The following is a 25,566-nucleotide window of genomic DNA, read 5'->3' on the forward strand; positions in this document are numbered from 1 at the left end:
TAAATAACGTGTTTTAATATCAATGCAAAAAATGCAGTTGACATACGGTTTTGTATATGACACAAAATGTATCAACAACACGCTCAATGTCAACAAAATAAAGAGGAGGGGAAAGAGTTAACACTAATGAATATATTATTATTATACATTTGCCTCGTTCCTATATATTAGCCTAGTTCCTTTTAACAAAATTAGAAAATTCAATATCTAAACATATTTGCCATATATGACAAAGGGAGAAATTGGGTGAAATACTCGGGTAAATAATAACTCGGGTTTTAATATCAATGCAAAAAATGCAGTTGACATACAGTTTTGTATATACACAAAATGTATCAACAACACGCTCAATGTCAACAAAATAAAGAGGAGGGGAAAGAGTTAACACTAATTTGCTAAACTGAAAAATATAAAAAGAGGGACATGGAGAAGACAGACAAAAGAAGGTAAGACGTTAATTTATGCATCAATTGAGAGTACAAACTTAACTGAAGTCGTTCTACTTGCTTTCTTATTGTCTGAAGATGAACTGGTGATACTTTTTTTAATTCTTTCAAAAAGAAAGACAAAATTGGTTTGTTGTTGATTAAGTTACTTTGTGGATAACCAATTTGCAAAGAAGATACATTTATAACAAATCAAGCATTGTTTTAGTAGTCATAAAATAATGTTATGGATCCGGATAGATAAAGTTTTTTTTTTTTTTTGCATTTAAACAGCTTTTTAATGAACATAAAGGTTCTTATTTTCTGAAGATGAACTGGTGATACTTTTTTAATTCTTTCAAAAAGAAAGACAAAATTGGTTTGTTGTTGATTAAGTTACTTTGTGGATAACCAATTTGCAAAGAAGATACATTTATAACAAATCAAGCATTGTTTTAGTAGTCATAAAATAATGTTATGGATCCGGATAGATACAGTTTTTTTTTTTTTGCATTTAAACAGCTTTTTAATGAACATAAAGGCAGGAACAGAACAAATAAAGAGGATTTTTTTTAAAAAAAACACCAAAACAGGTATTAATCACAGTACATGAAAGATCTCATCATATCTCTTCAAAAAAGAAATACATTTTTTGTTATTAATTACTCTTAGTGATTTAATTACATGTTCTACTTCACATACGAAATCTATAAACGTAGGTATTTTCTTAAGAAACCTTTGTTTGTTAAAATAGAATTTTGCCACAAGGATAAGAAAGTTAACAGCAGATTCTAAAGATTTGTTTTGGTTCTCAAAAAAGCAAACAACATCCTTAATGTGTGAATTACAGTTCATATTAACCTTAGAAAAACAATAGGAACTCAAATCTTTCCAGAAAAGTGATGAAACATTACAAGAGAAAAAGAAATGACAAATATCTTCACTTTCTTTTTTACAGAAGGTGCATATATCAGCTGCATAAATAAACCACGCGGGATGGAGTGCAACACGTCAGAGGAAGTGACGTTGGGAAGGTCCTCTCCTCAAGAGTGCACGGTATGATCCACGGATTTTCCCATTACAGAACTCTAGCGTTCCCATTACAGAACTATCCTGACCAATTACCTATGCTTAAATAAATGTACTCAGTTTTAGTGCATATAAAAGTGTACACGCATACTGCCTTTAATATCGCCCGAAAGACCCATCACTCTGAATGTAAACACGTCCTGACTTGACGCATGCGCACTGAGTCAAACGCACTCGTATGTTGGGACATTGTGCAGATTCAAGCCTGAAAATGGGGGACAAACAGCAATAAAAGTAAAGTAAAAGGCTTATATAAGATGTGTTTCTTCAGATCTTTAGGATTTTACCCTGGACGAACCAGTAAATATGTAAGAAATGCGGCATGGATTCAAACTCATTGTGCAGCGAAAACGATTTAATATTCTATCACCTCGTTTGCTAACAGCGGCTAGCTAGCAGTGAGGATCAAAATGGAGGCGGGCTATTTATTAATAGCTCAAGTTAAAATGGTGCATACCTCTTGAACGATATGCATCATTGCGTTTAGTTAGCAGGTTCACATGGAGCTTGAGTATTAGTGTAATAGATGTGTGCATGTTTTCACCCAAGTCCAACCGGTAGTGAGCTGCAGTGATCTGTTGTTTATGACTAAGCATCTGATTTCTAGTCTGTAGACAACTTAATGTCATAAAGATATTATGTGAATGGTTTTGATGTTTTATTTAGTCTATGCTCTCCCAGTAGATTTATTTCAACTTAATACAGAAGGTTGGGTTACATATGTAGACAGGAAGGATATGCTTCTTTGCTTTGCATTTTCATATTTTCCCAGCATTCAAGGGGGTCCTCAAACAATGATTTGTAATTTACGTATCCGTCACTTTGCTATAATATTGATTTGATCTAATTGATTTTTTTTATGTACAGGTCTGCAGGCACACCCTGTTGATATCAACTCTATAAGAGCCATGGTTCATGGGGTAGAGGTTTTTCTTCGCCATGAATATGCGACCCGAATGCTTTTCTAAAGTGGGATTGTACTCAAATAACTGTGACTTAAGTCCATCTCAAACAAGACACCCAGTTAGTGTCCGAAGAGAGATTGGAAATCCTCTTGGTGACACTCAAGGCAGGACCAGACAACATCTGATCTTGGACAAGACTGGGAAAGCTGAGCGGACTTCACTACCTTTAAAGCCTGGAAGAGAGTTGGCTGTTGCTTCAGAGGCTGGCTCTGTGGGCACAGAAACACTGTCATCTCAAGCTAAACAAATGGGGGGTGAAGGCACCCCTGTAAAAAGTAAAACTCCTCTTGGACAGACCAACACCATTGATAACAAGCCAGAGTTTGTATCCATGAATTCACATAGTAATTCTAGAGACCCTGTGGGTGAGAAAAGCACCAAAGGGTTAGAGACTATGGGGGTGTCTAATGAACACTCGGAGGGCAAAAGGACAAATATGAGGAAGATCACTAGTCATCCTCATGCACAAGCCACTTGCCTTAAACAACTGCTTTTGCTTCAGCTGGACTTGATAGAGCAACAACAGCAACAGCTGCAGACAAAAGACAAGGAAATAGATGAACTCAAATCAGACAGAGACACGGTATGTATGCAACCATTGGGGTCAGTAAGAATTTTTTAGTCAGCACGGTTGCATTCGATTGATTGAAAATGACAGTGAAGGTTTCTGTTTTAAATAAATGTATTCATTAAAGCTGAATGCATCCTGATACAAAGTATCAGTTTACACGATACATAATCCGCACAACTGTTTTCAACATTATAATGAATGAGAAATAATAGCATTTAATAATAGACAACTATAGACAAATTCAGCTTGTCATCACATGAATAAATTACATTTTAAAATACATTAAAATAGAAAACAGGTATTTTAAATTGTAATAATATTTCACAATATTACTGTATTATTGATACATTTAACCTTAATGAGCATAAGACCCTTCTTTCATTTTAAAACAACATTTTAAAAACCTTTCCTACCCCAAACTCCATTGTCTCCTTTGGCAGGCTTATGATTTTTTTTTTCTAATGTAATTGTCCTGCCTTTAAACAGTTGCTTGCCCGTATTGAGCGGATGGAGCGCCGCTTGCAGTTGTTAAGTAAGGAACCACGTGACAAGAGGCTATTCCAACCACTGGAGAGATGGGTTCCTGACACGGATGACTTTTGGGAATCAAATTTGGGCCACAGCCCACAAACTCAGGACAAGTCAAGTGGAAAAGTGCAAAAGCGGTAAGAATGGGAAACTCACCTTTTTCCTGTTCTTTTTTACTTGTTCTGTCTTCTCGTGGCTTCTGCTTGACTGATGTGACCTGTAAATATTCTGCCTAGAAAGTTAAGCTTGTTAGATACAAAGATGCAGAGGTCAAGAGGGAAGTCCTCTAGAGTGACCCCCCAAAAACTAGAGGCAGGAGGGACATCACCATGTCAGCGTGACCTGCGAAACAAGGAGACCCCGGAGAAGACGAATGTTGTGAAATCATCTGGACAGACGGACCTGCAGCCTGAGGGAGAAGACGGCAAAGAAACAGAAGATCTTTCATACATGACAACAAATGAGATGTACCTATGCTGCTGGCAGCAACCTCCAGCCTCTCCATTACCGGAAGAGTCTCCAAAGAAAGAGGAGGATGTTGCAAGTATGTGCTTGGCTCAAATGCAAAATGGCAGTTGTGCACATTGATTTACAAATTTTTAATGCAAAAAATTATTTCCTCAGTCCCATCATGGAGGGAAAACACCATGGAACCCCTTCAGGAGGAGGATGCTGTTGACATCCCAGAAGTAAGAGTCAACATTGACATCATATACGCATTATACATAAATCCAAGACTCTTAAAGGGATAGTTCACACAAAAATTTGTCATCATTTACTCACTCTCATGTTGTTCCAAACATGTATGAATTTCTTTTTATCTGTTAAACACAAAAGAAGATATTTTGAAGAATGTTTGAAACTCAAACATGTTTGGAGTAAATCATGACAGAATCTTCATTTTTGGATTAATTCACCTTTAGGTATTAGGCCCATTGTCATTAATCCACCATTTCCTTTTTCTTTAGAATCTTGATGACAGTGTTTTTCTGAAGCGGCACGCAAAGTTAGAACTGGATGAGAAGAGACGAAAAAGGTGAGTTTAATTTTTAGATCTGTGTTTGTGGCATCAACCCGTTTTTAACCCTTTTATTTCAGTTTTTCCATGCACATGAAAAACATTCAAACATTTGGAGTTGGGATGATTTGTTGAAGGTTTTGAAGTCTCTTATACTCACCAGGGCTTCATATATTTGATCATAAATACAGTAAAAACGATAATATTGTGAAATGATTACAACTTAAAATAGATTGACTATTTTAACGTGTTTTGAAATGTAATTTAAATGATCTGAATTTCTGTGATGGCAAAGCTTGAGTTTTCAGCATCATTACTTCAGTCTTCAGTGTCACATGATCCTTCAGATATCAGTCTAATATGCTGATTTGGTGCACAAGAAACATTTAGTTTTATTGTCAGTGTTGACAAAAATTGTGCTTAGTTCAGTATTCTTTAATAAATAGAAGGTTCATGGGAGCAGCAGTTATTTAAAATAGAACTCTTGTGTTGCCATTTAAATTTAATGCATCCTTGCTGTATGTCTACAACACAGTAGATGTCATGTGTAATTATACAAGCACATTTTGTTTAATTAAAAAGGCATCAAGTGAATTATGAGTGATATTTACTTGAGACTAAAATGTATCAATATTCTGCTTAAATACTTACAAAATATATGCTTATTTATAATAATCAAGATATCAGTTCCAGTTTGTGGTTAAATAAGTTCCCTTAACAGATTAAAATTATGTGGTGAGTTTTATTGACAACAAAATATAGTTATATTTCAAATGAATAACTGTCATTAAAAGTTTGCTGTTTATGTACAGTTACTACCTGCCTGAAACTACACTTGCTCTAAACTTTTTTTCTCTTGGTAGATGGGACATTCAGAGAATACGTGAACAGCGTATGCTTCAAAGATTGCAGCAGCGCATGGAGAAGAAAAAGACGAATGTTCAGGAGAGCGAGCCAGAATTGTCTTCGTTTTATCCTGATGTGGACAATGGTATGACCCTTAGGTTCATTTGACAAAATATTAAATTTATGAAAAGAAAAAAAACTTATCCTGTTATATACACGATAATTTCACAATTTTTTTTATTTTTTCTCCTTTCCTTCCTCTTGTACAGTGGAGGCCATCATGGTAACACCCTTTCTGCCAGTAGTGGCATTTGGTCGGCCTTTGCCCAATTTGCCTCCACAGTAAGAGTATTTTTTTTCTTTTTGAAATATCTCCTGATTAAAATATCACTTTTAAGTACTGTTAAGTGTCATAAAATGATCATCTGTTGTCTTCCAGGAATTTTGAGCTGCCCTGGCTTGACGAAAGAAGTCGATGTCGCGTTGAAAACCAAAAGAAACAAACTCCCCACAGGACCTGTCGGAAATGAGTCACAAACAGGTTCTGGGCCCCAACCAGAGGAGCGTTCCTTCGTATCCAGTGGCATAACATGGGGTTAAAGGAGGCAAAGCAGGGTTTGTTCAGTCAGGGAACAGAACATTAGCCCATCATTATGGTTTTGTGTCTGCCTGCAGTCTGCTCGCACAGAGACCGTATAGGTGAGAAGAAAATGGCAGCATATTACAGCTGTTTCCATTTTATTGTGCCCTGATAATAAAGCACCAACTGCCCAGCTAACTGCTATTTTAGTTTCCTCACAATCAGTGTGTGGCCTTGATTTAATCCTTTACTTGTAGTCCTGTTCTGTGTCCTTTCACTGAGGTGATATTGATTATTGCAGGCTCCACTGCAAATACTGTTTTAATGTGCACTAAACTGTAGTTATGGAGTATTGCTGCACATTTGCATGTAATGCCTCAATATTTGTGTTGAGAATGACTTTAAAGAGCTTGTTTTGTTTTTGCAAATGTAATTGTGCATGAATGTCGTGGTGAATCTTATGCCTAAAATAATACATATTTTTGTAAGCATAGCATAGTCATTTAGAAAGAAAAAAATAGTCAGGATTAGAGTAAGGATGATAAGATGTTTAGATGAATGCCCGATGTAAAAGAGCGAGTAAGAATTGTTTGTATGGCCGTTCAGGTGGGTCCGAATCTGTTCAGCATCCCATGCAGGTTTAAGGACAATGCCCTTAACGTTATTTTTGGATCAGTTAGTTGGTCTGTTGATGTTGTTTTTGATGTACCTCAACCTTCTTATTGAAAATACAGTATATTTTACACTTCCATTTTCTAAAAACCTTATCCATGTCCAGAAATGTTGCTTGTCATTATTAATTTTGCATAAATCCTGTGCCTCATGGGATTTATTTCAGGGCATTTGTGATATTTCCTAAAGATAGTCTTGTTCTAACTCAAAAGTGATAACCTGATTTTGTGTGTAAATGTGTTGATTTTGTGAGCACCACACAAGTTATTTTTTCCCCCTTAATGTCTACAACTAGACCTCTGTAAATATCTTCACTGACACACATTGGCTGTAAATAAGGAAAACATTGCTGTTATTTTTTTATTTAATGTCAGAAGTGTTGTTTGTTCAGCATAGATATTATATTGATAGCATTATTTACAAAATAAGATTTTTTGTTTTTCAAAAAAATAATAAAAACTCACTCTGTGACTTCTTAATTGACACTCAGTTTTTAATTGTCTCGTGTATCCATATGTGTTCTTACTGTAGTATTTTTGTCCCCAAATCACTTGATTTGGCCCTTAGCATTACAAAGATGTGATCTGGGCAAGATTGTGAAAACGGATCACATTTATTCAAAGATTGAAGATTTAACTATTTTGTTTAACACTATTTTTCAAATATTATATAAACAATACAATTTAATCTTGTTTGTATGCAAAAGTCAATTTGTCACAAAACTTGGGATACTAGTTTGTAAGAACTACCCACGTGTGCAACAGTATATGTGGCAGCCATTGTAAAACAAACAGAACTCCAAATATTACAGAACACATTTGATCACGTCATAGTGTGAAAAATGTTTATTGAACCAAATAAATGCAAAATAACAAGAAATATTTTTTTTCAAAATATACCACCTCTTTTGATTCACCATGAGATAAATACACTAATATTTCTTTTTAATTTTCAATAATATATCTTTAGATTATTTTGTGATAGAACAACCTTTGGAAAACTGCTTCCAAGTTCCAAGTTTTCATAATTAAATGACCAAAGTTATTGTGAGATGTTGCCTTGCAAAAACGTCAGGGTTTATGAAGGTTTATAGTTTACTGAACAGGCCTGGGTGTAGGAACTAGACATTCAATCACTTTGAGAAAAAAAAATATATAAACAACCACATTTATTATGCGAAGGTATTTACCATTAAACGATCAAGATGAATATAATATTAGAAGATCATGATAGTATAATAGCACAAGGTATTTTACCATACTTATATGAACAGATTGAAAACTGGAGTGCACTATTTATATAAAAGATCAGTATCAACATCTGTGTTTATTCAAACGAAAATATGATGTGTGGCAAAGCAGTTTTTATAGTAATGAAATATTTAGTGTTAATGTTTCCTCAAAAGATCAAGTTGGATTCTTGGGGTAACAGATTCTTTGTTGATTTTATCTCCTTTAAAAAGGATTTGTCTAAACAGAAGGCTTGAGATCAGTCTGATGCACTGCATCTTCATTTGGGTTACGCGTTTGGTAATATTTATACAGCACACGTCATAAAAAAGACAGAAAAACAAAAAGGACACATTCAATGTCAGGGAAAAACACAGACAGCATTCACATCCTCCCTCTTTTCTTTGCATCAGTCTACATTTTAGTGAGCGTTGCGCAGACAGTCCCGAATCAAAACCTTTACTTTAAGTCCTTTCATTCTCAGTCTCTCCTGAGGTTGTTCAGCCTCTCCTCCAAGTCAGCATCGGCATCCGCCAGTGTAGCCTGCGGTTCAGCTTTCTTCCCAGCTGCAACCGAAAGGCTTCCTCCAGTAGAAGGCAGGTCTGTTTGAATCAAATAATAGAGGTAATATGAGAACGACTTCGGAGTGTAATTTTACAACATGGTAAGTGTGGTGTCTTTTTTGCTTACTTGAAAGTTCGTCAGAAAGATTCAGACCCAGCTCATCCAGAACTTGAGAAACCACAGCATCACTACATTCAAAGCAAAAAGAGCACATGTCAGGAGATAATTTATTATTATCAATGTTGAAAAAAGTTGTTATGCTTAATATTTCTGTGGAAACCATGCTATTTTTTCTGAATTGTGACAAAGTTCAAAAGAACAGCATTCAAATCCAACAGAAATCTTATGTAGATTATAATTATAAACGTCTTTATTAATTCTCTTTTTTCTCACCTCTCCTCTTCATCGTCTTCATCGCCCATTGCATCGTCAATTGCATCATTCATCATCTCCTCCTTCATGTCCATGATTTCACTTTGGCGCTCAAACTCCATCATGATCTTCTGAATCTGTGGCAACTTCAACTGCATTGAGAGGAAAAGGAATTTACATCAACAAATGCATATCGACAAGCTGTCTGTTGGCAAGACAAACAGAAATTGAAATGCTATAGCAGATATACCTGTCTGTTCATGGTGGCCATAGCTTTGGTGACTCCTTTCATGGCCTGCGCCATGCTGTTGTTTGATTTGAGGGTTTGGATTTTAAGGCTGACAGCTTGAATATTGGCTCTCATCATGATGAATTTCTTGACATATCGTCTTGTGCGCACCAAGTCCTTAGCCATGATCTTCACAGCATCCTGTCAGAAAGAGAATATAATCTGCACTCCAGCGAGACTTCATGCCTGGCAGTGACACCTGGATGTCAATTTAAACCTCTCCTTACCATCTGTCCTTGTTTGGCCATTTTCTTAATGTCAGCAATTATTTTCTTTTCCTGTTGCTCCAGTCTCTGGCGTTCTCTGTCTAGATCTCTCATGGCTCTATTTAACGCTCTCTGATTCTGTCTGAGCATCTCCTCTGGAGTCTTTCGTCTTCCAAACAGGAAGTCCATCTGACATGAATAAATACAAGAGAGAGAGAGAGAGAAAAGGCCAGACTGTTAGAAGTTTGAAGGCAAATTGAAAGGGTTTCCATAATCTGCTAAAACTCCACATGGCACTACAGAGAGAGAATTAAGTCAGAGAAAAGGAATTCAGATTTCCACATGCGATTGATGACGGCCACGTGATGCCATGCCATCATTGTTTGCAGGTATGTCATATGGGACTATGTGAACAAGTGGTTTCTACAGCTACTGGCAAATTTAAATATTTTACACGCTATGAATCAAGTGGCATCACCCCTACTGTAATAGCTGTCACATTGTTCTATTCCTTCGCAATTTAATATTGAGAAAATTGAACACACCCTATTGTTCAGCTTATATATATATATATGTGCTATATACTATCAATGACAATGAACCGGGCCATTTAGCACAATAAACACTCAAACTTTCTCGAAACACTCAAAAAGACAACGATAATTCAGACTGAAACTTTGAAAAAGAACATGTTAAATGACTATTCGTTTATTAAATGACCAATATCCTTCACAAATAACAATAATACTGAAATCAGTTGCTAAAATTAGCTCAAGAAAAGAAAGAAAACCCGGAGGCCTATATCGCTCTCGTTTTTACCTTGTCTTTTCTTTATGTGGAAAACGTCCACCAGAGATACCAGTAGCTGAACAGGCCAAATATCACGCCGTCGTTTGTTTTTTCTATTCCTTATTTAAAGTTACAGTTCGTCGATCCAGCCGCTTGTTTCCCCCACTCTAACCTCTTCCGCATATGACTGTCAATACTTCCTTTGTATAGGGCTACGTCACAGGAAACGCGTCATACAATACTTTCCACAAACAACAGGGACATTTAAAAAAAAAAAAAAAAAATTTATTGCTTGAAGAACATAAATACCAATCAAATAACAGTAAGAAAAATCTTAATACAATTCAAAGAAGTCCAAATAGCAGCATAACAAAAAATAAGAAAAACAGGAAAAGTAAGAACGAAAAACAAATAAATACAGGAATAATTTTAAAAAAAAACTACAATGCAAGGGGCTTAATCATCAAAAATACCTTCAAAAGATTACATAGTTTAAGGGCTTTTTTTTATGACGCATGAGCTTTAAAGATTTGAAGAAGACCATTAAATCTTTCTGGAAAAGTAATAAAGTGGGGGGGTTATTAAAGAATCTGCATTTATGAATGAAGTAATTGGCCAAAATCACAATATTATTAACCAAAAATTCAACATCACAATTCCGACAAAAGGACAAATATTTTACAGTTTTAAAATCAAAGTCAGGTATTACATACTTCAAACTTAACCAAGCATAGAGGTCATCCCATCATTTTTTTGAGAATTTGCATAAATAAAACAAATGTTCCAATGACTCTATTTCTGCTTCACAAAAGGTGCATCCATTACAATCCAAAATAAACCGGTGTCTGAGGAACTCATTACAGGGATAAATATCGTTAATCATTTTAAACTGAACTTCTTTTACCTTTGGTAGAAGTGGAAAAAAGAGAAATCTTGTTCTAATTCGAACCACTTAATCTTCAGGAAAATCATGAACAAGGGGTCTCTTCTTTACTTTAGAAGGGAAAATCTGTGTATTTACTAATGTTCTTAAAACCTTATTATTACAGCTCTGCTCTGTAAAATTAATACCAGAGACGATTAGATTACCTAATCTTGGTATCACAGGTGAATAACACAAAGCACCTTTAATCAGCTGAACCAAACCAGCAGGAACAGCTTTCAACAAAGAAACATATAATTTCTTAGTACAAATAATATTGTATTTGTCACAAAAAACATCATAACCAAGAAAATTTCCATCCCCATCCATAATGTGTACAATGGACCAGACACCTTTGTCCATCCAGTCCTGAAAAAACACAGATTTCCTCTTAATAAGGATACACTTATTATTCCACAAAGAACAACTATGTGGCGAAAAGTTGTGTTTGTATATTAATTTCCAATATAATAATACCTGACTATGAAAAGATGATAATTTACACTTTAATTTTGATGGCTCAAACTCACACCTTAAAAGGAAATCAATGCCCCCAAGAGAATCAAACATTTTAGAAGAAAAGCTAAACCAAACAGAATGTTTATTTCTAAGGAAGTCTTGGAGCCACCTCAACTTAAGGGTACCATTCATAACATCGAAATCAATTACGTTCAACCCTCCCTCACTGGTCAGCTTCACTGCATCTGATTTCCTTATATAATGGTGCTTGTTTTTCCAAATAAATTTATACTGAATTTGATTAATGTCTTTTAAACAACGGGGACATTTATGACACATTTACTTTTTTATTATAATACTGTATTTTATTGTATTTTATCAAAATAGGTATTCGGCACTGTATTGTTGGTATCTTATCTTCATATAGGTAAATGTCTTGAAATTATTGTTAAAATCTTTATTTTGTTAGTTAAATTTCATATTTGTAAGCAAAAAAATAAATTAAAAAATTGCATACGTAACCTCCAAGGTCCCGATTTAAAAATAAATAAATAACATAATATAAATATAAATAATAAAAATATAAAATAAATAAGCAATAATGAAATTTATAATAATAATAATAATAATAATAACAACAACAACTGATATGTTTTCAAATCCCCCATAACCTCTTATACAGCACATGTCATCTCTATATTTTTGTGTGGGTTTACAGTACAATGCAGTGTTGATATATTCTGTACTGTTCTCGTTTGCAAGTTACTTAGAAAATAAAAATAATTTAAAAAAGTCTAAAAAACGAAAAAATCATGGATAGCTGGATTTTTTTAGAATCTCAATTAAAGTTTACCAGCATTTTTTTCCAGAAACAAATAAAATAGGTAGTTACATTGGTTAATTATACATATATTTCAGATAAGAGTGGTAATATAATTTAAATTAAACAAACATCTTGGAATTACCACTAAAACACTTGTTTTGGATGTTGAGAACAAATGTGCATTATGATCATTAGGGCAGAAGTTATTATTGGTAAATACCGCACAAGGCACTCGCTCGTGCCCTTCACTGGCAGTAGATGGCAGTACTGTCGTCGCATTCAATACCGCCTGCCTTGAGTGAATCACCAGAGGAAGAAAACCCGACAGCAGCACACAATGCAGTTTGACTGCTACGGGTTGTCCACCCAGGCTTCATGTATGTCTCAGCTTCCCAAATAAAAATGAAGAAATCCGTTTTCCCGTTTTGACGATCGGGACGAAAAGCAAGCTTTCATACGTCCATTTTCACGTTACGCTTGAGGAAAAACTGGCGAAATCTCCAGCTTGACCACACACAGTGGATCACACAGCGGGCCGCGGAAGGAGGTGCCCAGCCTGCGCTGACGGGGCTGCGCTCAACATCCGTGACGGTGCAACTCCAGCCCGAGGCCTTGGGGCCTGTTGTATATTATTATCGTTTTAAATGGAGGCTCGTACGAAAGGAGAAGCCAGAGGAAAATGGCCCTCTCTACAGCGCGAGTGGTGGGTGTGATTGGAAATATTATTGTCGTTAGGAACCTTAAACCACATTTTCTTCTGAGATCCGCAACACTGGTCCTGGAGGCGCTGGTTTTTATTCAGTATCTGTTGTAAAGTCCCCCAGGCCGGACCAGGGTGTGTTTTTATTAAGTGCCTTTGTCGGGCATTGACATGGACGGTCCCAGTCGAAGCGGAGGCTTCAGGCAGAGCCGTCGCTCCCGCTCGCAGCGTGACCGAGAGCGGCGGCGGAGGAGAGCGGATCTCGCTGAACACAGGGCCTCGTCGCCATCCTCGGCCTCGGACCAAGAACTCTGCAGAGGAGACTCACTGCTCCGTGCCAGCGGAGGAGAATGCAGACCCGGCTTGCCTGGGGCCAGACACCGGCCTCCGCGTCGGAGGAAGCGAGAATCGGTGTCTTGCGAGGAGGATATCATCGATGGATTCGCTATAGCCAGCTTCATAAGCCTGGAGGCCTTGGAGGTTTGTGTGTGTATCTATCTCTGACTAGTCTTGTATTAAGTGCTACAGTACAATGTGTACATTAGAAGTTGAGCTGTTTTGCATGTTAATTTTAGTATAAAATATGCTGAATATCTACTTGGTCGTTATTAAAACTCATTGTAAAATGAATAAACAGCAAAGTCTCAGTATAGAGCTCATATATTTGCTGCATTAACATGTTGTGCTGTGTTACTTTGATAGATGGACTGTTCCCTAAAGCCTCCAGAACGTTCTGGCTTGTTCATGAGTAGAGGAATTAAAAGGAAGAGAGGCCTGGATGAAAACGGAGGGCCTCTGTCAGAGCCGGAGGAAGGACCTCCTGCTACGTACACCAACAGTTGGGAGCAGCGCAGGAAAATCAAATCTAAACTGAAGAGAAAGGGAGATGCTAAGGCTAGTGCTGTAGTTTCATAACCCTTTAACGCTCTATAAACACCAAAAATAAAATCCTCTATGTGCAAACGCCCATGAAAACCATGTCGCTGCAATGTTTTGGGTGCAACACAAATATTTCTAGAATAGGCCCGTGTGGATGAGAGTCCGACATAAATCAATTGGTCATTTTAAAATAAGTTTTCAATATTGAGCAGCCTTGATGTGTCAGAAGCCTTATTGTTGAGCGAATTAGATGCAGTGACTGGTCTAAACAAAATTTGCATCACATGTGAATATGCTTCTCGCTGTTCTAGCAGCAGTCAAAATAGTTTTTTTTTTAACAGTACAAATGCTGGGAGAGCCAGGCGATCCTTGGCTGATGTATTTACATGTTTGTGGTTATAGAATTCGAAGGCAACAAAAATTGCAATGAATAGATTTAAGAAATAATGCCAAAAGGAACGGCTATTTATGTTAATCAAAGTGTAAATGGTTAGTGCCCAATGCAGTATCTCAGAATGGCCAAATATCAGCCAATTAGTTATCCTTGCCTATATGTCTGGCTGTAACTATCTACTTTCAGCTTACCTTTATAATATAAGACAAAAATAAATATAAGTCTATATTTTATTTTATTTTTATTGCGTTCATGTAATTACATATTTGCGACTCTGTATTTATTTTCACCGTGGTTTGACTATTTCAAATGTCTGTTTCATTGCCCAATGCAGTATCTCAGAATGGCCAAATATCAGCCAATTAGTTATCCTTGCCTATATGTCTGGCTGTAACTATCTACTTTCAGCTTACCTTTATAATATAAGACAAAAATAAATATAAGTCTATATTTTTTTATTTTTATTGCGTTCATGTAATTACATATTTGCGACTCTGTATTTATTTTCACCGTGGTTTGACTATTTCAAATGTCTGTTTCAGGTATCTGGGAATCACATGGAGACAGGATATATTGTGAGTTGGTTTTTTTCTAGTGGGTTTTGTGTTTTTCTTTGCTGTCCAAAAATATGACTTTGAAATTTGTACAGACTTTCAAAGCATACATATATTGTGCACATACACTACCATTAAAAAGCTTGTTTGCTAAGATTGTTTAATGTTTTTTTTTATGTATATTATTACTATTACTAAGACTGCTTTTTTTAAATTAAAATTCACAGTAATATTGTAAAATATTATTACAGTTTAAAATAACTATATAATTATATTTGAAAATTTAACTTATTCTTGTGATGGCAAAGCTAAATTCAGCAGCCATTACTATAGTCGTCGGTGACACACGATCATTCTAATATGCTGATTTTGTCATCAAGAAACATTTCTCATTTATTATCAATGTTGATATAGTATTGTGGAAAGCATGATACATTTATTCAGGAAAAGTTTGACAGCATTTATTAAAAAAAAGAAAAGAAACATTTTGTAATGATATAAAAGTCTTTACTGTCCGTTTTGATCAATTTAATGCATCCTTTACTGAATAATAACAAATGCTATTTTCTTTTGAAAAATAAATAAAAATACTGACCCAACTGAACGGTATTGTATGTTTTTGTTTGTGTATTATAAATGATATATCATAAACAAGGGAAATTGTCATTAAATTTTTTCCCCACACAAATGTAGGTTATAACTTTATCTCTGTATTTTTAACCCACAGTGTGATACAGAGAGTGAATCTGGGGATAAGGTAAAAATGTTTACTATTCTTGAATTTGCTTTATGTATTTTGATGCATTTTACTATTTCGATAATTAAATTTTTCCCACTGTTTAGGCCTCTGACAATATGGAGCCAGCATTCATCGTCTGCACAACAGAAGGTAAATGTCTGATGGCAGTAGCAGGTGTATATATTGTGCTGGCAGATGGTAAATTACCTAGGAATAATGATATTTTTGAATGTTTTTGGGATTTGAATTGGACAGTGGTGTTCATCAGTAATTAAAATGCAGATTAATTTATATACCACTCAGATATTTCTCATACTTTTGTGAAAGCCTACATGGAACTGTTTGATTATTTTTGTTGTCGTAAAGCATAAAAAAGAGCATTACATGTATTACATTGTAGGGCTCTCTTTTTCCACAGCAGTTAACTCCAACTCTGCAAGCACTGCTGCGGGCAACGGTTGCCCTCTCTTGCCCTCAAATAGCTCGCAACCCCTTCTGTCAGTCACACCTCGGGTCTCTGGCCTGGAGAGGAGTCAGGAGAGGAGTATGGAGCAGCCTTACCCTGAGCCCATCTCTACCTCATCCTCTCTGCCTAGCCTTGCAGCCCATTCCACTGCCTCTGTCTCCAACTCATTTCCAGAGCTGCGTAATGGAAATGGTGGTCCCTATCACCGCCATGATCCTAGCCCACCACAGCACAAACACAAGCATTTCCCTTTCATTGGAAAGTCACAATCAATCTACAGCAACAACAGGTCAGTGTAGTGAAACAGCGTTTTTGTAAACAATAATGTAAATATAGTAATATACTATAAATAAAATAGATATACACATATCTACATATAACATACAGCCATACATTAATTCAGATGAAGAAAAAAGAGAACTCGTTTCTGTACATTTTAACTTCAATAATGCCCTCAGCCTTCTAAATCCAATCATGCTGTTAAAGCTAATAGAATAATCTCTCACACCTACAGTGTGTTCATATATTGTCTCATGCATGTTAGGGATGCACCGAATGTTCGGCAACTGAAATTATTCGGTACATATCTACATATAACATACAGCCATACATTAATTCAGATGAAGAAAAAAGAGAACTCGTTTCTGTACATTTTAACTTCAATAATGCCCTCAGCCTTCTAAATCCAATCATGCTGTTAAAGCTAATAGAATAATCTCTCACACCTACCGTTCATATATTGTCTCATGCATGTTAGGGATGCACCGAATGTTCGGCAACTGAAATTATTCGGCCGAAAATAGCAAAACAAAGTTATTTCGGTGTTCGAAAATAATAAGAGAAAAGACCGAATAAATTGTACCGAACAATGATATGACGCGAGCAAATAGCACCCAGCACAGAGTGAGAGGCGCGCACTCTTTATTATGCAACACACACGTCAGCAGTGTGGAAGCATTTAAACTGTCGGAGAAAGACGCAAAAATCATTACAAGCACCGACAGCGAGAGACTGTTTAGTGCTGCATCGCATGTCGTCAATGAGAAGAGGAAGGGGTGATTGTTGCTGGTTACTGTATGATGACTGAAATCGCAAAAAGGGCTTAAACAATTAGTAAATAAACTGCAGAACGTTATGTTTTCTAAATCATGCACGCATTGCATGTATTCTGACAGCGCTGCATGAGCTCGCGGCGCTATTTGCTTGTTAACCAGGGTTCAAAGTAGAGGTCTACACGGGTCCAAAAATTCATAAATGTACTACACTGAATCGACCCAGACCCGTTTATTATTTTGAAAGTTGGACCCGGACCCGTGCAGAACCGAGAAATGTAAAAAATTTGCTACCCGGAACCGACGTGGACCGTCAATTATTTGAAAGATGGACCCGAACCCGGCCGGGAAGACACAGACCCGACTGGACCTGATCGGCACATATTCCACAGCAAATTATTAACAACAAGTCGATAAACAAGTTGCGAAAATTTAACTTTTTGTTAGTGCTGGGCGGTATGACCAAAAATTTATATCACAGTATTTTTCAAAATTATACCGGTTTCACGGTACATGGCGGTATTTTTTTTTTCATGCATGACAGGGTGTTAACCATATTTTCTACTGATTGAGAGAGGAAATACTGCAGTATATTGACTTAGAATGCCCTATTTTACTGTCATGATGAGTAAATGTCAAAAAATACCACCCTAAATAGTGACTAAACACGACCCCTTTTAATACATGTTAACCAGGAGTCACTCTCATTTATAATCGTCTGATAAAATCAACATGCATCTACACTAATGAGCGGCTATGCGGTAGTTTTGGTTATATTACTTTTTTGTCTAATGCAGCGCACTGCCTTCGTCTGAGTAACAAACTAAAAAAACAAAGGGTTTGAAAGTTGCTAAATCTAGGGCTAAAGTCGCGCTCGTGTGTGAGACGCGGGAGCTGATGGCAGGGGACGGTGGATATTTGTGGCGGTCAATGTGGATATTGTGGATGAGTTCTTCTGTGTCATCACGTTCTATTAGTTCTACAGTTTCAGTTTCTGAACTTTCATGCTTAGTAACGCATACAGCTGTTCCCTCACCACAGTGCAACAGTGAAAAGGGACCCCTTTCAAACAGTGCCACGTTCCGAAAGTTGTTTAAGCGGCATTCTGCGGTATTGCGGTATTTAAAAAAATTCATATCATAACAAAAATGAACACCAGTATTCGGTATGAACCGGTATACTGCCCAGCACTAGCTTGTAGTAATTAAATGTGTATATATTTTGAAAGCCTTGAATCTCTATCCGGACCCGGCTGACCATTTAAAATATAGCGCCGAACCCGTACGGATCCCGTGTTGGGTCCTCCGTGTAGCCCTCTAGTTCAAAGTCCAAAGCGTGAGGAAAATCTGTGCTGAACAAGTGTTACTCGTCAGTTGTCCAGTCACATTTTTATGAATTTTTACAAGGCATGTGACAATGTGATATGTACGACATATTCGTAATGAGACTCATTTATAAATCTGCTGTTGTCAACAAAAAGAAGCATTGAGGTCTTCCTGCGCGTTTACGCCAAAATAAAAGTTGAGAAAGCGCAAGAACTCCAACATTCATAAACGTTAGTATTGTAATTTTACTGTTGTTCTGTAAAATAAAAAAAAAGTAAGACAATAATAATGATAGTCATTATACCAGCTCTGTTAATACATTTATTATAACATTCACACATAGTGTTCAAATTAGGATCTGTAATATTTTCTAATGTTTTAAAAGAAGTCTCTTCTCAGCAAGGCTTCTTTTAATTGTACAGTAAAAAATACATGCCGGATTCAAGAAAGGGGTCTGATGGCCAAAAAATATTATTTTACTAACTTATTAATTTTAAGCTAAATTGTGCTTTGTTGGTATAGTGTTTGCTAGAATGTTAAAAATGTTCAGAGTTAAATATTGTTATATAAATTGTTGTTTTGTAATTGATTTTTTTCTTTGAAAAGCCAGACAAAACTTTAATTTAAAGGGATAGTTCACCCAAAAATTAAAATGTTATCTTTATCTGCTTACCTCCAGGGCATCCAAGTTGTAGGTGACTATGTTTCTTCAGTAAAACACAAACAAAGATTTTTAACTCCAGCCGTTGCAGTTTTATTAATTTTAAGCTAAATTGTGCTTTGTTGGTATAGTGTTTGCTAGAATGTTAATGTTCAGAGTTAAATATTGTTATATAAATTGTTGTTTTGTAATTGATTTTTTTCTTTGAAAAGCCAGACAAAACTTTAATTTAAAGGGATAGTTCACCCAAAAATGAAAATGTTATCTTTATCTGCTTACCTCCAGGGCATCCAAGATGTAGGTGACTATGTTTCTTCAGTAAAACACAAACAAAGATTTTTAACTCAAACTGTTTCAGTCTGTTAGTCTTATAATGGAGGTGAATGGGAATCATGGCTAAAACATACAATAAAAAAAAATATACACAAACAAAACCAGATTAAACCCTGCGGCTCGGGACGATACATTGATGTGTACAGTTCAGGCATTGCAGTGCATCAGAGGTAAAAAAACAATATAAATACTGTTTCTTGCACAGACCGATCGTTTTGTGTCTTTACACATCAATGTATCATCACGAGCCGCAGGGTTTAATTTGGTTATGTTTTTTTTGTAGTTTTATTTGTATGTTTTAGCCGTGATTCCCATTCACCTCCATTATAAGACTGACAGACTGCAACGGTTTTAGTTAAAATTTTTTGTTTGCGTTCTACTGAAGAAACAAAGTCACCTACATCTTGGATGCCCTGGGGGTAAGCAGATAAACATCAAATTTTCGTTTTTGGGTGAGCTATCCCTTTAAGCAATGGTGAAAAAAAATTGGCAAAATGCATGGGGGAGAAAAACTCGTAAAACTGTATTCGGTCTTCGGCTCAGTGTTTCATTTTGTTCGGTTTCGGCTTCGGCCAAGAATTTTCATACTGAAAACTGGAGTAATGACTACTACAAATTCAACTTTGCCATCATGGGAATAAATAATATTTTAAAATATATTAAACCAGAAAATTTTTTGTTTGCGTTCTACTGAAGAAACAAAGTCACCTACATCTTGGATGCCCTGGGGGTAAGCAGATAAACATCAAATTTTCATTTTTGGGTGAGCTATCCCTTTAAGGAATGGTGAAAAAAAATTGGCAAAATGCATGGGGGAGAAAAACTCGTAAAACTGTATTCGGTCTTCGGCTCAGTGTTTCATTTTGTTTCGGTTTCGGCTTCGGCCAAGAATTTTCATTTCGGTGCATCCCTAATGCATATTGTACATATAAATGGAGCTGACTGAAATTGGTTATTTCAGTTTGTATGCTTGGCTTTACACAGTAAGTGTACACAGTGTTTTTTGGAAACAAATGAATGTTTACAAGATACTGGGTTGTACAGTGTTTTTGTATACCATTAGAAATTAATAATTTTGTCCAGCAACAATGTATTGAATTGATCAAAAGTTACAGTAAATACATTTAGAATGACACTGAAGACTGGAATAATGGCTGCTTTGCCATCACAAGAATAAATTAAAATTTAAAATATATTAAAATAGAAAACAATTGTTTTACAGTATTTTTGACCAAATAATTGCTGCCTTGGTGAGCATAAGAGGCTTCTTTTAAAAACACAAAAAATGTTACCAACCCCAAACTTTTTGGTGTACATCTGTAAAAATAATGAATAAAATAATTTAGCATTTTTTCATGGATAAATTCTGATCACAGTTAGATTTAATAAATATTTTTCCCCTCACAAGCACAATTATAATTATTGTAAGTAGTTACAATTATGTATGCTAATATTAAATTTTTAATTAATTAATTTGACGATTAGAATTAGAATTTATATTATCGATTGTGGTATTATCTATTTACGCTCTGACACACAAATTCAAACAGATAATTTTTTCTGCTTAACATGCACTCATGCCTCTTCCTATTATAGTGTGCAATACTTGCTCAGTTGCTCATTTTATGACATTATTCAAAAGCATGTGTCTATTAAAATGAAAGACAGATTGTATTCCCTAAACATGTGATGCGGCATTGGTTTTCCATCAGGAGCAGTACCTCAGGCAAGCCTCCATCTTCGTCAGTCTCTTCTTCATCAATCAGACCACCTACTCCTGCTACAAGTGCGTCCCTTGTTCGAGGCCCAGGTGGTGTGGGGACAATAATACCCTCCTCTCGACCAAGTCCTGGTGCTGTCTTCACGCCGTCCCCCAACCTTCCCCCACCACCCCCTCTCCTGCAGGTGTCACCCCACACTTCAACAGGTAAAACAAACTTTACCAGCCATTATGTGAAAAATACTAAATGCTAACAACTGTTTACTGCATTAACAACATTATTTAGTGACAATGAAATCATAAAAAAGAAATGTGTATATTCTTGTTCAGAAAGGTGAAGTTCTTTCTTTTCTCTTTGATTAATAGATCAGGATCTGATCTGTCAGGACCTGCCAGACTCAAATGCTGGCTCTGCACCTGGAGGACCATCTGTGTCAAACTCGAGCTCTGGGACATCTAGCAGATCCTCCCAGGCCCAGACGTCTATCCCTGCAATGGCCTACCAGTTCCATCACCACAATCACCAGCACCAGCACACTCATACTCACCAACACTTCTTACATCCCACAGCTGCACCACCACCACTGGTGAGGAGTCAACTGTAGCCCATGGAGGGCTAGTTTCAAAAAGTGGCTGATTATGAAATTTCACGCTTTGACATTTCTTTTCTGCTTGTTGTGTTTCAGTTTGATAAGTATCCAAGCAAAATAGACGGTCTCTTTCGACACCAGGTAAGGTTGTTTTTTTACATTTGTATTAATGAAGTTTAATTTAAATCTGCTGGGTAGTTTTCAAATTTGCTGTCAATATAGCAGGTCTCTGTGGAACACATAAGTGCTTCTAGTTTGTGATTATTAATTATCACGCTTTGACATTTCTTTTCTGCTTGTTGTGTTTCAGTTTGATAAGTATCCAAGCAAAATAGACGGTCTCTTTCGACACCAGGTAAGGTTGTTTTTTTTACATTTGTATTAATGAAGTTTAATTTAAATCTGCTGGGTAGTTTTCAAATTTGCTGTCAATATAGCAGGTCTCTGTGGAACACATAAGTGCTTCTAGTTTGTGATTATTAATTATTTATTTTCTCTCCTACAAAGTTTTTTCCTCAGTACCCACCCCCAGTGCCCGTTCTTCCGCCCACAGGACCTTTCAGATCATTGCATGGAGCTTTTCAGCCTAAGGTAAGATTTTTGTTGTTATTTGGGCATTGTTTTGAATATTAAAATCTGAAAGCTTGGTGTATAAATATTAAAATCATTCAGGTGAAGAATGCTTGCATATTACCACAATATCTAGTGATCCTGGGGAGATAATATTGTGCTGTCTGTCAACCACATAAGAGCATAAAAAGGACAACCACTTCATCAAACATTTAACAATAGTCAGTAGGGATGTAACGATTCACTCAACTCCCGATTCGATTCACGATTCTGATTTTTCGATTCGATTCACGGTTATTCTTTTTTTTTACAAAATGAGATTTAAGACAAATGATCAATTAAATGTGTCCTTTTATTATTGCTTGGACAAAATGCTGCACATTTCTTTGTGAAATTGAAATATAACGCTATAATAATAATATACTAATATAGCACTTGCATATTACTGCTCTTGTGTCGTTTTGATTGCTTCTATTGTCCTCATTTGTTAGTCGCTTTGGACAAAAGCGTTTGCTAAATGACTACATTTAAATATAATGTAAATGTAAATAACAAAGCTAAATTGAAATTTTTAAACAAGCCCCAAATCAAATAAATAAGTAACACAAATAAAATAAATCTCTTCATATAAACAAAATAAGGCTTTGTCTGTGCTCTTTCCCTTTAAAATTAGAGGCAACCACTGCATTTTAATCTTGATCCAAACAAAGATGCTGCATACATGCAACACAAGCAATTTTTAATCTATATTAGATTGTATAATTTCGAAATTTGAAGCAAAAACAATGTTTTGACTTCATTTTTGTGAAACTAAACATAAAAATATCTGCATTAAAACAGCAGATGAGCTGAATGAGATGCAGATTCACTCTCTGCCAGCAGGTGGCGCTTAAAGTTTCCTTGGTTTCCGCTGTAAACAAAGCAGTTCTGCACTTAGGAACTTTAATATGCATTATACAGAGGCAAGATGAAAAGAAAAAAAATTTAGAAAATTAACTTTTCTAAAGACGGTAAGTTCCCCTCAGACATGCATTCATATAAACTCTTACCCCTAAATGAATCGCGATTTGTTTAGCATCTCAACCGATTTGAATCGTCACATATTTGAATCGATTTTCAACCAGCTCGCGGTTAATTGTTACATCCCTAATAGTCAGCATATTTACTTAATAATGTACGCAACTGTTCAAAAGACAAAGTTAATTTTTATTCAGCAAGGATGCATTAAATTGATCTAAGGTGACATTAAAGACATTGTGTTGCAAAATAAATTAACTGCTGTTTATTTGAACATTTTATTCATCAAAGAATCTTTAAAAAATGTATAACTTTTCCCACAATTATATTAAACACTAGAGCCCTGGATTTCAACCTGGGCCCAATGGGCCCCGACTTTTTTACGCACCTTGGGCCGGGCTTCGGGCCAATTTTCACATCATAGTACAGACGACGGGCCGGGCCTGTTTTAGGCTTCTCCTAATTTTTATATTTTAGACATCCATCAATTAGTGATGAAAAAAATTGCAGCACTGGTGGAAACAACACGAGACAGTGCTACAGCGACTGTCAAGAGCGGCTCTGTTTATTGTCCAGCCAGCAGCAGCAGCAGCATGCATGCGTGCCGTCAGCACAGCTGAAGAGTTCTGCTTTCAAATGCTCACAATAGGCTGAAGCTTGATGCAAAGCTCCAGCAAAAGTAATTACCATGAATGTGTCAGGGGGAAATAGTAAGGAGATATTTGAATTATTTACTAATAAACTAGTGTTTTCTGAGTCCATGTCGCAAAGATGAAGATGACAATCCTGACTCGCCGTCTCCTCATTGGACGCGCCTTTAGAGAGAAGTGCATCTTTACGGATTATGATTATAATGAAAGAGTTCTTGTTTTCGATTTTTTTTATTTCGTTAAGTGGTAATTTAAAGCTTTCTATAGATTTATTTATCATGTCTGTGAGGCATGTATTCGCTGAGTTTCGATTCATTTTTGTGAAGCGCTCCTGTTCAAGATGAGACGATAGAAAGTGTTTCATGTTTGTTTTCTTTATTTTATAAAAGCACAATGTTTTGTTGATATTGTGATTGCACACAAATACGAGTGTGTATTTGTGTATATAAGTGTATATACAGTATCTCCCAAAAGTGAGTACACCCCTCACATTTCAGCAACCATTTTATTATATGTTGTCAAGCGACAATAGATATTAATATTGGATATACTTTAGACTAGTCAATGTGCAGTTTGTATAGCAGTACAGATTTACTGTCCTCTTTAAATAACTCAACATATAGCCATTGTTGTCTAAATAACTGGCAACAAAAGTGAGTACACCACCCTAAGTGAATATGTCAAAACTGTGTCCAAAGTTTCAATATTTTGTGTGAGCACCATTGTTATCTAGCACTGCCTTAATCCTCCTGGGCATGGAATTCACCAGAGCTGCACAGGTTGTTGCTGGGATCCTCTTCCACTCCTCCATAATGACATCACGGAGCTGCTGGATGTTAGACACATGGCGCTTCTCCACCTTCCGCTTGAGGATGCCCCACAGGTGCTCAATAAGGTTCTGGTCTGGAGACATACTTGGCCACTCCATCACCTTCACCTTCAGCTTTCTCAGCAAGGCAGTTTGGGGTCGTTATCATGTTGGAAAACTGCCGTTTGGCCAGTTTCTGAAGGGAGGGCATCATGTTCTGCTTCAGTATGCCACAGTACATGCTGGAATCCATGTTTCCCTCAATGAACCGCAGCTCCCCAGTACCAGCAGCACTTGTGTAGCCCCAGACCATGATGCTACCACCACCATGCTTGACTGTAGGTAAGACACAATTTCCTTGGTACTCCTCACCAGGGCGTCGCCACACATGCTGGACACCATCTGAGCCAAACAAGCTTATCTTATGGCGCTTTTCCACTGCGTGGTACGACTCGGCTCGGCACGGCTCAGTATGGGATGGAACGGCTCGGCTCGGTTTGCGTTTCCACTGCAGTTCAGTACCGCTTTAGAGTGGGCGGGATTATTCACGTGTCGTTTATAGTTGCGCCGCCTGCTCGGTTTGCGTTTCCACTGCAGTTCAGTACCGCTTTAGAGTGGGCGGGATTATTCACGTGTCGTTTATAGTTGCGCCGCCTCTACTGCCGCGACTCATGAAAACTTTTTCATTCTGCCTCGCCCTATCAAACTCTTGCTGAATCCGCTCCTCTGCTATCAACGAGAGGAACGTCTGTATTTCCTCA

At 36.6% G+C, this 25,566-nt stretch overlaps 3 protein-coding genes across 8 annotated transcripts in view; 2 read left to right on the plus strand and 1 right to left on the minus strand.

Annotated features, from left to right (window-relative positions):
* Window positions 1-1,424: 1,424 nt before the first annotated feature.
* Window positions 1,425-8,295, plus strand: msl1b (MSL complex subunit 1b). Of its 3 annotated transcripts, none has more exons than XM_016234747.1 (9): window positions 1,425-1,481; window positions 2,382-3,062; window positions 3,537-3,715; window positions 3,815-4,122; window positions 4,203-4,267; window positions 4,547-4,614; window positions 5,460-5,587; window positions 5,712-5,784; window positions 5,882-8,295. In XM_016234747.1, exons 2-9 carry the CDS (start codon window positions 2,454-2,456, stop codon window positions 5,970-5,972), a joined length of 1,521 nt encoding a protein of 506 aa, XP_016090233.1. In that variant the 5' UTR covers window positions 1,425-1,481; window positions 2,382-2,453; the 3' UTR covers window positions 5,973-8,295. The 3 variants fall into 3 exon arrangements, with proteins under 3 accessions (XP_016090233.1, XP_016090232.1, XP_016090231.1); XM_016234746.1 differs by lacking the exon at window positions 1,425-1,481 and adding an exon at window positions 1,647-1,822; XM_016234745.1 differs by lacking the exon at window positions 1,425-1,481 and adding an exon at window positions 1,647-1,748.
* On the minus strand, window positions 8,167-10,347 carry chmp2a (charged multivesicular body protein 2A). Its single transcript, XM_016234748.1, has 6 exons — window positions 10,174-10,347; window positions 9,376-9,543; window positions 9,110-9,289; window positions 8,881-9,011; window positions 8,614-8,675; window positions 8,167-8,525 (listed from the first exon to the last, which is right to left on the minus strand). Exons 2-6 carry the CDS (start codon window positions 9,541-9,543, stop codon window positions 8,404-8,406), a joined length of 663 nt encoding a protein of 220 aa, XP_016090234.1. The 5' UTR covers window positions 10,174-10,347; the 3' UTR covers window positions 8,167-8,403.
* Window positions 10,348-13,086: 2,739 nt separating this feature from the next.
* The window catches only part of fbrs (fibrosin), a 27,094-nt gene continuing 14,614 nt past the window's right edge, over window positions 13,087-25,566 (plus strand). For 3 of the 4 annotated variants that reach the window (XM_016234749.1, XM_016234752.1, XM_016234751.1), the window contains exons 1-10: window positions 13,087-13,527; window positions 13,750-13,941; window positions 14,863-14,895; window positions 15,602-15,631; window positions 15,718-15,763; window positions 16,032-16,368; window positions 21,163-21,377; window positions 21,537-21,757; window positions 22,071-22,115; window positions 22,268-22,351. In XM_016234749.1, coding sequence (XP_016090235.1) covers window positions 13,219-13,527; window positions 13,750-13,941; window positions 14,863-14,895; window positions 15,602-15,631; window positions 15,718-15,763; window positions 16,032-16,368; window positions 21,163-21,377; window positions 21,537-21,757; window positions 22,071-22,115; window positions 22,268-22,351 — 1,512 coding nt within the window. In that variant the 5' untranslated portion in view covers window positions 13,087-13,218. Of the gene's footprint in view, window positions 13,528-13,749; window positions 13,942-14,862; window positions 14,896-15,601; window positions 15,632-15,717; window positions 15,764-16,031; window positions 16,369-21,162; window positions 21,378-21,536; window positions 21,758-21,856; window positions 21,902-22,070; window positions 22,116-22,267; window positions 22,352-25,566 lie in introns of all 4 variants that reach the window. The other variant, XM_016234750.1, reaches the window with a different exon arrangement.

Source organism: Sinocyclocheilus grahami, unplaced genomic scaffold (genome assembly GCF_001515645.1).
Source record: "Sinocyclocheilus grahami isolate Dianchi unplaced genomic scaffold, SAMN03320097.WGS_v1.1 scaffold457.1, whole genome shotgun sequence".
Taxonomy (NCBI): domain Eukaryota; kingdom Metazoa; phylum Chordata; class Actinopteri; order Cypriniformes; family Cyprinidae; genus Sinocyclocheilus; species Sinocyclocheilus grahami.

What these genes read in the sequence shown, in the direction of transcription:
- msl1b (XM_016234747.1), top strand. Translation starts at nt 2,454, where the DNA reads ATGAATATGCGACCCGAATGCTTTTCTAAAGTGGGATTGTACTCAAAT. An exon ending in TCAAATCAGACAGAGACACG is followed by an intron (nt 3,063 to 3,536) that starts GTATGTATGCAA and finishes GCCTTTAAACAG; the next exon opens with TTGCTTGCCCGTATTGAGCG. An exon ending in GATGAGAAGAGACGAAAAAG is followed by an intron (nt 4,615 to 5,459) that starts GTGAGTTTAATT and finishes TTCTCTTGGTAG; the next exon opens with ATGGGACATTCAGAGAATAC.
- chmp2a (XM_016234748.1), bottom strand. Translation starts at nt 9,543, where the DNA reads ATGGACTTCCTGTTTGGAAGACGAAAGACTCCAGAGGAGATGCTCAGA. An exon ending in TGGCCAAACAAGGACAGATG is followed by an intron (nt 9,290 to 9,375) that starts GTAAGGAGAGGT and finishes TCTTTCTGACAG; the next exon opens with GATGCTGTGAAGATCATGGC. An exon ending in TGGCCACCATGAACAGACAG is followed by an intron (nt 9,012 to 9,109) that starts GTATATCTGCTA and finishes CTCTCAATGCAG; the next exon opens with TTGAAGTTGCCACAGATTCA.